Below are 12,297 nucleotides of genomic sequence, written 5' to 3' on the forward strand. Positions count from 1 at the left end.
AGAACTAGCTTCTTGCACTAATTATGTGCTGTGGATTTCAAAGAAATTCACCCTTCTCCCCCCCACCCATCATCTTTCTAATTTTTAGAAGAAAATCAGTTCTCTATCTTCCAATAATTAAATTCCATATTTGATTTGTACAACTTTCCCTCATGTAATTCTCATTTAGTTTTCTTCTTAATAGAATAAAGAAAAAATTCAACCTTTCTGTTTGGCACAAAGCTCCTTCTAAGTAACAACAAATTATTACCAGATCTCTGACTGATTGTCCGATATTAAATGAAAGTTGTTGTCTTTTCAACATATAATTGCAATTAGCATTTGGCTATACTGTGTATACAGTTTTCACTCATTGCTAAAATGGGTGAAAAAAACCAAAAAACCAAAGGTTCCAATTGGGTGATGTACCTGTGGTTAGCACAATGTCTGGCTTTTGCTAATTACTCAGTAAATGTTTTTTTAATCAATGAATTATGATAAGCACAGATGAGCCAGAGTAGATGAGGGCAGAATTAATTGCTCAGAGTTAGATTTTCATAGGTTTAATGTCCTTGATGTCATTAAGGAGGGCATTGGAAAAAAGCTTACTTAAAACATTTGACTGATAGCTTATATTATTTGTACTTTAGTGGATGTATGAAAGAAAATCAGAAATAGTAGAACATGCCATGTCATTCATTCACTATTATTATACGGCCCTCTTGGTGTCAACTGTTCTGTGTTCACTTTTGTAGTGCCATACAAAAGTGAATAAGAGATACAAGAGTTCATGCTCCCGTGGAGCTTGCATTCTAATGGGGTAGACACACACTAAATAAATATGCAAAACTACTTCAAATACTGATTAGTGCTAGGAAGAAAATGAAATAAGTTAAAGAGATGGTAGGTGGATTGGGCAGTCATGGTAGACGTCTATGAGAAGGTAATTATATGGGAAGGAAAACTTTCCCTCTACCCCTGAGGATTCAATAATTAAGTCTATACAATAAACTAACAGATGTTGGGTGTGGTGGTGTTTGCCTATTATCCTAGCAACTTGGGAGGCTGAGGCAGGAGGATCACAATTTTGAGGCCACTCTCAGCTCTGTCTCAGAATTGAAAGGACAAGGACTGGGGATGTGGCTCAGTGGTAGAGTGTCCCTGGGTCCATTGCCCAGTACAAAAATAAGTAAACAAATGGACAGTAGGCAGGAGAAAAATACATTTAGTTATATGTGTATGTTTGGAAATCCCACAAAATATGAGACCCCAAGAAGGGTCAAATGATTGAAGTTTATATAGCATCCTAAGCTATAGAAAAGAATAGAAGCTTGGAGTTTGATGAGGGGGTGGTCATACAAGTTGGGAGACCAGTAAAGAAAACAATTGTATGGTGAATACAGATTGTCTTGTCATGCAGATAAAAAAGTCTCTCAGATGATAAGAGTTATGCAGAGCAACTCTCAGAAGAATAGTCCATAGTCTGGGCATGGTGTCAACTTTCAGTCTCCTGTGATAGGAAAGAGTCTTCCCTGGTTGATGAGATTCTCCATGGGGGATTCTTGATAACTGTATTCCTTTTGGAGGATCTCTCTTTAGGCAGATAAGATAAGGTCAGAGGAAGCTCATTCCGATATTTCCTGTTCCTCAAGTACCCTCAGTTTGAAATGGGGAGTGGTGTTTCCTGAACTTTCTCATTTCCACATAGACAATGCAAAAGGCTGATGTGATAGTGAGTGCATGGGGTGTAAAGAGTAATATATAGTGTAGTCATAGGAAGCTTCTTTGAGGAAGTAGCATTTGAACAGAGACCAGAAGGGAGAGGGACATGTGAAGAACTGATGGAACAGTGTTCCAACCAGATGGAGCAGGAAGTACAAATGCCCTTAGGTAGAAACAAGTAAGGCATATTTGAAGACAAGTAAGAAACCCCTCTTGTGAACAAGTGGGGGACAGTAGATGAGGTTAGTAAGGAGAGTTGGCCAGGGGCCAACAAGGACATTATTATTCTAACTGCAATGGAAATCTATTGAGCTTAAGCAGGAAAAGAACATGGTATGCTTTCAGTTTTGGTGAGATCTTCTGTCTCCTGGGCAGAGAATGAATTGTAAGGGGCAAAATCAGAAGCAAGGACATGTGTTATTTTGTGGGCCATTTCAGTGGGGGAAGATGATGTCATATGAACAGGGAGATGGGAAAAAGTGAATGGATTTGAAATCTATTTTAGAAACAGAATGATAAGATTTGCTTATGAATTGTGTATGGGAGTTGGTGAAGGAGGGAAAGGCACTAAACTTGGCCTCTGGACTTTAGGCTGAAGCTGCTGGGACGAAGGGTAATAGGAAGATGGGGGTACGTGGCATAGAGAAGCAGTTATGGTGGGGCAGTGGCTGGTAATCAGAAGTTTTGATTGGGAAATATTAGATTTGGTTTCCTTGCAGAAAACTTTGCTTCAAAGGTGTACTTTGAAGCAGGGGCTTTACGAAGGAGTTGTCTTAGGAATGCAATAGTTAAAGATGGGGGAAAAAGGGTAATCCTTAACAACCCTTCAATAACAGAATCCTGCAGCCTCTCTTCTTAAGTAGACAGAGATAACTCTTCCAGAGTAATCTCCCTGATCAAGAAAAGAATTGAGAACACACATGCTTAAGACCTTCAGTATGGGCTTCCCTAATCCCCTCTTCACCTTTTTGATCTGCCCAACCACTTACATTGGCAGAAAATCTAAGCAAATACAGGCAACTCTGTAGAGAAATGAATTGTGGGGAATTCTGCTAGGATTACCAAGATTAATGCAAAAGAAAAGAACTGTCCCCAAATAAGCACAAAATAAAATACCAGAGTGAGATGGTGTGTGTGTGTGTGTATGTGTGTGTGTTGGGGGGCAACTAGGTATATTTTCATTTTAATAAAGTAGAAATATGTAGGCAGGGATTATTTAAAAACATTTCATTTGGTTAAGCTATTTAAATAAAAAAACCTCTGTGTTAATTATAAATCAAACAGAAAGAACTTTGAATGTCTCTAAATTTGGGATCTGAGTTGTATGTTGTCAGTGGGGGTAGAAGGTGTGAGGACTAGAGTTGTCCAGGTATGATATCTCACAGGCCTCCCAGCTATAAGGTGTCACAATGTGGGGTTAAGGGAGGGTGAATTTAATAGCAGAGTCGTGTTTTGGTCCTAGGAAAATATGAGATTTTTCAGTGGCCCTCAGTATATTGCTAGGAATGATAACAGGTATATTTCATTTCAGGCAAATTGAATTGCTACTGTCTTTTCTTCCCCCCACTATAGCCAACTTCAGGATTACTGTACCCTTGAGTTAGGGGCTCTCCAGTGGATGATTCAATTCAGCTTTAGCTTTCTCTTCCTCTTTCCACTGGCAGGTAAAGTGCTGCAGAGTGGATGGGTGATAAGATTAGATCAGCAGGCACTTGACTTGGATGGCATATCTAAAGAGGCCTTGACTCTTCATCTCCATACGACATATACAGATGGTCCCCGACTTATGATGGTTCGACTTATGATTTTTAAACTTTAAGATGTTGCAAAAGTCATATGCATTCAATAGAAGCCACACATGGAATTTTGAATTTGGACTTTTTCCTGGGGTTAGTTGCTGAGAGCCACAGCTGAGTTGGAATGGCCCCTGGCATTTTGCCAATAGTATTGATTGACAGGCAAGGCATTATTATCCGCCTCGGCTGCTACTTTGCAGTTCTCACGCTACTTTGGAGTTCTCCTGGGGATTCCTGGGGATTCCTGGAGAGTTCCCATTGGTTGGGGAATTGCAGGAGGAGAGATTTCCGGAGGAGATATTTCCGGTGGCTGGTTCCTGGACGAGCCACGTGGGTTTCTGGATAGTTCCCAGGAGCATGTGTGGGGCATGCTGGTGGAGTTCAGAAATAAAGTTTGTTGCTGCTTCAGTGGCTCCTGGTGATTTGTGCCCAGCCAGACTGCAGCAGTTAGTACTATGTGATCCCATTCTCTCTGGTGATGCTGGGCAGCAGTAGAGAGTCATAGCTACCCGCCAGCTCTGAAATCATGAGGGGAAATAGCTGACACTCTATCGTGTGCTGTGCTGTTGAGCTGTTTATGTGGTCAATTAGGTGGTTTACCATATTTTCAACTTATGAGTTTATTGGGACATTATTGCATCATGAATAGAGGAGCATCTGTATAGGTTTTTGTATATATTAGTGTTTTTAAAATTGTGAGTTGCAACCCACTCATATGTCATGAAATGGATTTAGTGGTATGAACAGACCACAATATTAAAAAGTAAAATAAGATTAATAGAATCAGTGTGTGTTGTGCAGAGTAAGGGTAAGTATTGTTTCTTGAAACTTCATTTATAAATGGACCTATATGTTTAGGGTCATGACTTACAATGTAATTTTTTTTCTCCAGATAGTGGTTTTTTTTTTAAGCTTAAGAACTACTGCTATAGTGAATGTGGCCTCTGCAGTTATAAGGCTCAGGAGAAGAAGCTCAGCTTAATTAATTACTGAGTAATCTTGAGTGAGTTTCATAACCTCTTTGGGCCTTGCATTCCTCATCTGTGAAGTGGAGATAAAGACAGATCCTTCCTCACAGGGTTACCTTTGTTGAGAGGGTTAAAACCTTGACAGCAATGACTGACACATAAGTGCTCATTAAATGGCAACCATTTGGGCTGGGGATGTGGCTCAAGCAGTAGCACGCTCACCTGGCATGCATGTGGCCTGGGTTCGATCCTCAGCACCACATACAAACAAAGGTGTTGTGTCTGCCGAAAACTAAAAAATAAATATTAAAATTCTCTCTCTCTCTCTCTCTCTCTCTCTCTTTCTCTTTCTCTCTAAAAAAAATGGCAACCATTATGATGAGCTGTGAAAATTGGTTGTTCATCTATCATGTTAGTGTGTGTGGCAGGACAGATTCTGCTTAAGATGAATCATGTGGGCCTGTTTCTAGTGTGGAAAATGGGTGTGGTCCCAATGAATCCTACTTAAGCATCAATTTTCATTACAGGTCTTCTGTCTGGCAGGACATCTGATACTTGATTTCAAAACACTTTTTTTTTTTTTGAAAAGCACTCATTTCGTAGGATTTTTAGAATAGCATAAATTATAATTTGAGATCCATTTTCTTTTTGGAAAGGCATAAGATTGATAATAGTAGCTGCAGGAATGGGATAAGCTTTTACCTTCCCCCAGACCTCCTAGGATGTTGTTAGAAATACCAAGGTGCTGCAAGAAATCAAACAACATGCTTAGAAGTGGATGGGCAAGGCAAACTTTATTTCTTCCATGAGGATATGCTCCCAGAACCTAGCAAACACTGGTGGGTGGTCAGTCCACCTGCTTTCATCCCCTTTCACCCTGATTGGTGGAGCTCAGGGTTACAATCTATGCAATTGGCTAATTTTTAAATTGGGGTGGGCAAAGGGAAGAGCTAAATTAAAATGGCTGCAATTGGATCCAATTAAGGCTATATCCTGAAAACGGACCAACAGACTTTGTATTTCTCACAGCTGGAAGCACAGGGCTATGCCCTTTTTGCTTTCTGTGTGGTCTCCTCATTTGTTGAAGTCAGTTTTCTGCCTCTAGCAATTATTTTCTTTCCTTCAGGCCGTGCTTCTGGTAAACTCATCCACACTCTCCTGTTCTGGGTGGTTTAACATGATTAATAGTCATTTATTTGGGATGGCTTTTTTATTATCATGGCTGTGTTTAATTTTTTAACAGCTTTATTAAGGTGTAATTAACATACTATGAGTTCACCCATTTTAAATGGACACTTTAATGATTCTTAGTGAATTTAGAGTTGATAAACCATCACCATCACTCAATTTTAGAACATTTCCATCACCCCAAAAGAAAGATCTCTATGCCTATTTGTAACCCTTCTTCCCTTAGCCTCACACAACCACTAATCTAATATCTATTTTTACTGATTTACCTTTTCTGGACATTTCCTCAAAATGGAATCATATAATGAATGTGTAGTCTTTGATCTGGACTTTTTCAGTAAGCATAATGTTTCTGAAGTTTGGCAACATTGTAGCCTATATTATAACTTTGTTCCTTTTTATTGCCTGATAGTATTCTATTGTATGGATATATGTTTGTTTCTCCATTGCCAACTGATGAATATTTGATTTTTGCCTTTGGCTATTATGGATAATGGTGATGTGAATATTTACATATAAGACTTGTGGACATGTTTGTTTTTTTTAATTTTGGGTAGATGAGTAGGAGTAGAATTGATGGGTAACATGATAAAATTATCTTCAAAGTTTTAGAAAAATTGCCAGTCTTTCAACTAGTTGCACATTTTACATTCCTGTGAGCAAAACATGAGAATTTTGCTTTCAGTTTATTCTTGTCTCCATCTCCTCCTCCTCCTCCTCCTCCTCCTCCTCCTCCTCCTCCTCCTCCTTCCCTCCCCCTCCCTCCCCCTCCTTCCCTCCCCCTCCCTTCCTCTCTCTCTCCCTCTCCCAGGGATTAAACACAGGGGTCCTTAACCATTGAGCCACATCCTCAGCCCTCTTTATTTTTTGTTTTGAGACAGGGTCTTACTAAGTTGCATACGGACTTGCTAAGTTGCTGAGGCTATCCTTGAACTAGTATCCTCCTGTCTCAGCCTCCCAAAATGCTGAGATTATAGATGCGATCCATCACAGTCAGCCATTGTCTGTCTTTATGGGAATGCAGTAATAGCTCTTTGAGGTTGTAATATGAATTTCACTAATGAATATATTAGCCTTTTATTTTCTTTAGTGAAATGTCTATTCAAGTCTTTTGCCAAAATTTTACCTGGATTGTCATCATATTGACTTTTTTAAAGTTATTGATGGACCTTTATTTGTTTATATGTGGTGCTGAGAATTGAACCCAGTGCCTCACACATGCTAGGCAAACGCTCTACCACTGAGCCACTACCCCAGCCCCACATCTTATTGAGTTTTAAGGATTTTTCCCATATATTTTGAATACAAATACCTTATTATTTATATGATTTGCAAATATTTTATTTCAGTGTGTGGTTTGTCTTTAAATTTCCTTTAAGGTATATTTTAAAGAGCGATGTTTTACATTTTTGATAAAGTCCAATTTATGCCACTTTTCTTTTATGAATTCTGCTGTTATTTCTTGGTACTAAGAATTGACCCCAGGGGCATTTTAACTATATCCCTAGCCCTTTTAAATGTTTTTTTTTTTTTTTTTTTTAATTTTGAGGTAGGGTCTTGTTTAGTTGCTGAGGATGGCTACAAACTGAGATTCTCCTGATTCAGCCTCCCGAGTTGCTGTGATTATAAGCATGCACTACTTAGCTGAATTGCACTTCTGATGTGGTCTCTAAGAAGCCTTTATCTAACTCAGGATCATAAGAATTTTCTTCTGAAGGTTTTATACTTTTAGCTTTTAAATTTAGGTCACTGATGCAATGTGAGGGATTTTTTTTGTATGTGTGTATGTGTGAATAGTGTGAGGAAAGTATCTCAATTCATCTTTTTTTGTATGTGCAATATGCTGAAAATTGTCCTAGTGCCATTTATTGAAAAGATTTTTGTTATTATATCAAATTACCTAGCACTTTTTTTGTATTAACTACATGTCTACCCTTATGCCAGTCCCACACTGTCTTCACTGTAGTTTGAAATCAGGATATATTAGTCTTCTGACTCTATTCTTTTTTCTTAACTATTTATTTATGACAGCAGAATGCATTACAATTCTTATTACATATATAGAGCACAATTTTTCATATCTCTGGTTGTATACATAGTATATTCACACAAATTCGTGTCTTCATACCTGTACTTTGGATAATAGTGACCATCACATTCCACCATCATTTCTAACCCCATGCCCCCTCCCTTCCCCTCCAACCCCTCTGCCTTATCTAGAGTTCGGCTATTCCTCCCATGCTCCTGCTCCCTATCCAACTATGAATCAGCCTCCTTATATCAAAGAAAACATTTGACATTTGTTTTTTTGGGATTGACTAACTTCACCTAGAATTATCTTTTCTAACTCCATCCATTTACCTGCCAATGCCATGATTTTATTCTCTTTTATTGCTGAGTAATATTCCATTGTGTATATATACCACATTTTTAAATCCATTCATCTATTGAAGGGTATCTAGGTTGGTTCCCACAGTTTAGCTATTGTGCTGCTATAAACACTGATGTGGCTGTGTCCCTGTAGTATGCTGTTTTTAAGTCCTTTGGGTATAGACCGAGGAGAGGGATAGCTGGGTCAAATGGTGGTTCCATTCCTAATTTTCCAAGGAATCTCTATACTGCTTTCCATATTGGCTGCACTGATTTGTAGTCCTAACAGCAGCGTATGAGTGTACCTTTTTACCCACATCCTTACCAATACTTATTGTTGTTTGTATGCATAATAGTTGCCATTTTGACTGGAGTGAGATGAAATCTTAGAGTGGTTTTGATTTGCATTTCTCTAATTGCTAAAGATGATGAACATTTTTCTCGTGTATTTGTTGATTGATTGTATATCATCTTCTGAGAAGCATCTCTTCAGGTCCTTGGTCCATTTATTTATTGGGTTATTTTTTTGTGTGTATGTGTGTTTAGCTTTTTGAGTTCTTTATATATCCTAGTGATTAGTGTTCTATCTGATGTGTGAGGGGTAAAGATTTGCTCCCAAGATGTAGGCTCTCTATTCACCTCACAGATTGTTTCTTTTGCTGAGAAGAAACTTTAGTTTGAGTCCTTCCCATTTATTGATTCTTGATTTTAATTCTTGTGCCACAGGAGTCTTATTAAGGAAGTTGGGGCCTAATCCAACATGATGAAGATTAGGGCCTACTTTTTCTTCTATTAGATGCAGGGTCTCTGGTTTTATTCCTAAGCCCTTGATCCATTTTGAGTTGAGTTTTGTGCATGGTGAGAGATAGGGGTTTAATTTCATTTTGTTGCATATGGATTTCCAGTTTTCCCAGTATCATTTGTTGAAGAGGCTATCTTTTCTCCAATGCATCTTCTTGGCACCTTTGTCTAATATAAAATAATTTAGTTTTGTGGGTTAGACTCTATATCCTCTATTCTGTACCATTGGTCTACTAGTCTGGTGCCAATACAATGCTGTTTTTGTTACTATTGCTCTGTAGTATAGTTTAAAGTGTGGTATAGTGATGCCACCTGCTTCTCTCTTCCTGCTAAGGATTGCTTTAGCTATCGATTTATTTTTATGTAGTGTTGAGGATCGAACCTAGGGCTTCGCACATGCTAGGCGAGAGCTCTACCACTGAGCTATAACCCAAGCCCCTGACTCTGTTCTTTTTCTATATTATTTTGACTATTCTAGATCTTTTCCATTTGCATATAAGTATAGGATCAAGTTCTTAATTTCTGCAAAATGGCAGCTGGGATATTGATAGAAATTGAATTGAATCTACAGATCATTTTGGGAAGAATCAGCATCTTAATATTTTGTCTTCCAATCTGTAAAAATGGGATATCTTTATATTATTTACATTTTATTTCTTGGCACAATGTTTCTTGGCACAAATATGAAAATCATGGGCTTCTTTTGTTACTTTTATTCCTAAGTATTATATTCTTTTTGATGTTATTATGAATAGAACTGTTTCTTAATTTTGTTTTTCATTTTTTATTATTATTATCTAGAAATACAATTGATTTTTGATTATTACATTATCCAATCTTGTTAATCTTGTTTATTAGTGCTATACTTTTTAATGGATTTCTTGGGATTTTCCATATGTGAGATCCCATTATCTATTAATAGACAGTGACATCAGTCAAGATGGTGGACAAGGAACTCCAGAAGACTGTCCTTCTGTAAAAGTAATGAAAAAGGTGGCAAAAACTGTCAGAAACAATAAACTTTCCAAAACTCTGGAAACTTATCATTGTAGAAGCTAGAAAGAAATATATATATATATATATATATATATATATATATATATATATATATATATATATAAATAAAAAAGATCTCATGAAATTATATGGGATGCCTATAGAATTGAGGAAGAGGATCAGGGGAGGGAGGAGGCTAGGGAAAGGTGAGATATTGGGGAGTGAAATTGATCTAATTATGTTACATGTATGCACAAGTATGTCATAATGAATCCTATTATGTATAATTACAATGCATAAGTAATAATATTTAAAAATGAATGAAATAAACTCCTCTGGAAATCAACCTAAAACTTGCAGCAACCCAGGAGGGCTTATTTAAGAAAAAATGTCTGACTTTGGCAAGAACAGAGCTTTGTGACAAGTTTTACTCTAGTTTCATCCATTGCTTTCCAAATCAGTCATAGTTTTGAAAATAATCTGTATTCTCAAAACCAGTCTTGGAGCGAGCAGATGGACCATATTTGCCAAGAATTGATTTGTCTACTGGATCTCTCTGGAATACTTGCTCACAAGGCAATGTCTTTATCTTGCCCAACTCCAAACTTACCCAGTGCTAAAGTCACTACCTGGGGGCACTTGTTTAAACATTTGTAGGCAAATGTTTTATTAATTGCTCTCAGAGGCAATGGATAACAGTTGAGGCAAACAGTGGACTAGCCAAAAAGCTTGGAAGGAAAGTCTAAGATGTGTCAAGAAATAAAGGCTTTGAAATGTTCGATTACATTCCTGAGAATCTAGAAGTCCATATACAAGTCTAGGACTGTTTGCAAGCTCAAGAAAATCCCGAGAATGTCCCAAACTCTCATCTCTGGCTGACCTTGAGGCTCCCCATGAGCCAGATATAAAAGTTAAGAGTTTTAAACTGCCTAAATGTTGAAAGCATTCCCCAGCATGCACATAGAACCCCCTTTTAAAGACTGGGTTATAGGAATTTAAAGAAATCTCAACCTGTACACTCAGAAAAATGAGAAATTACATCCCATCTGATTCAAATGTATGATGTCAAGGTCATTGTATTGTCATGTGTAACTAATTAAAACAAATTAAAAAAGAAATCTCTGTCCAAATGTTGGCTGACCCTTAGGCTGACAGATTTCTGTGAATAAATATGGAAAAATCATATAGTCTTTACAAAAAATAGATAATCAAAGATGTTAAATGGCAACAAACTCTGAGGATGAAGAAAAACCTGATTTCCTGGGTTGCCATATTACAATATTCAACAAAACGTTTTGAGGCAGGCAAAGAAACAAAGTATGACCTACATTGATGGGGAAAACTGTAGTCATTAGAAACTGCTCCTGAGAAATCCCAGATGTTATACTTTCTAGATAAAGATTTTAAAATAGTATTTGAAGGTTTGAAATATTTTCAAAGAGCCAAAGGAAACTGTCTAAAGAATTAAAAGCAGGGGCTTGAGAGTGCTGAGTGCCAAGCACCATCATGTCGGTGCTTCGCTGACTCGGCGCCTTGAGGCAGCTGGTAAGTGGGAGCGCGTGGAGCGGGGAGGGGGAATTCCTCCCGCCTGCAGCAGTCTTTTCTTCGCCTTGTGACAAGTAGAGTTTGGAACAGGTTGCCTGTGGTGACCCTGAACCTGCGTCTTTTTGAGGCTCAGCAGGAAGAGAAGTCCAAACCCATCAGTCGTTACCCTATTCCCTACAAGAAGGACCTGCCTTTTGACATTGTAGAGCTCATGGAGGAGATAGAAAAGAAGACAGGATTTTTACCAAATATATTGAAAGTTTTGTCTTACTGGCCATTGGAATTCCGAGCCTTCTTTGCTTATTACAATGCCATCTGCAACAAAACAACAGGACAGCTCAGCAGAGCAGATAAGGAACTCATCATTGTAGTGACCAGCCTGGTCAACAGGAGCTTATACCATGTGGTTGTCCATAGTGCTTGGTACAGAGTCTACTCAAAGAACCCAGTGCTCTCTGACCAGGTCTGTATGAATTGGAGAAAGTCTGACCTTCCTGCCCCGGAAAAAGCAATGCTGGAGTTTGCACTTGCTGTTTCCCAAGCTGATGATATAACAGATGACCATTTCAAAAAGCTTGAGATATATGGCTTCAGTAGAGAAGATGCCTGGGACATAGCTGCCATTTCATCTTTTTATGCCATGGCCAATCGCCTTGCTCATTTTATCAAACTCGTTCCCAACAAAGAATTCTACTTTATGGGCAGAACTAGTGATCATCGAGAGTGAACGTGCTGCTCCCAAAGTATAAAAGCCTGAAAAGGGAAAAAACAAAACAAAACAGTGTTTATCATTTCAGTCATGTTGTATTAGGAGACATCAGTTGGAAAGTAATTTTTAAAAAAAATATCTGTCATTGGATAGAGAAGAAGAGTAAATAAATGTGTTTCCTTGTGAAAAAAAAATAAAAGCAGGGGCTGGGGATGTGGCTCAA

General features: G+C 38.1%; 1 protein-coding gene across 1 annotated transcript; it reads left to right on the plus strand.

The window, feature by feature from the left end:
* The first annotated feature begins 901 nt into the window (after positions 1-901).
* Positions 902-12,092, plus strand: LOC124098911 (uncharacterized). The gene is made up of 2 exons (XM_046453865.1): positions 902-922; positions 11,493-12,092. The coding sequence occupies exons 1-2, from the start codon at positions 902-904 to the stop codon at positions 12,090-12,092; spliced, it is 621 nt and encodes a 206-aa protein (XP_046309821.1).
* Positions 12,093-12,297: the final 205 nt, after the last annotated feature.

The sequence above is a fragment of the Marmota monax genome, unplaced genomic scaffold, assembly GCF_021218885.2.
Source record: "Marmota monax isolate L192 unplaced genomic scaffold, Marmota_monax_Labrador192_F-V1.1 WCK01_AAM20220418_F8-fsc00182, whole genome shotgun sequence".
NCBI lineage: Eukaryota > Metazoa > Chordata > Mammalia > Rodentia > Sciuridae > Marmota > Marmota monax.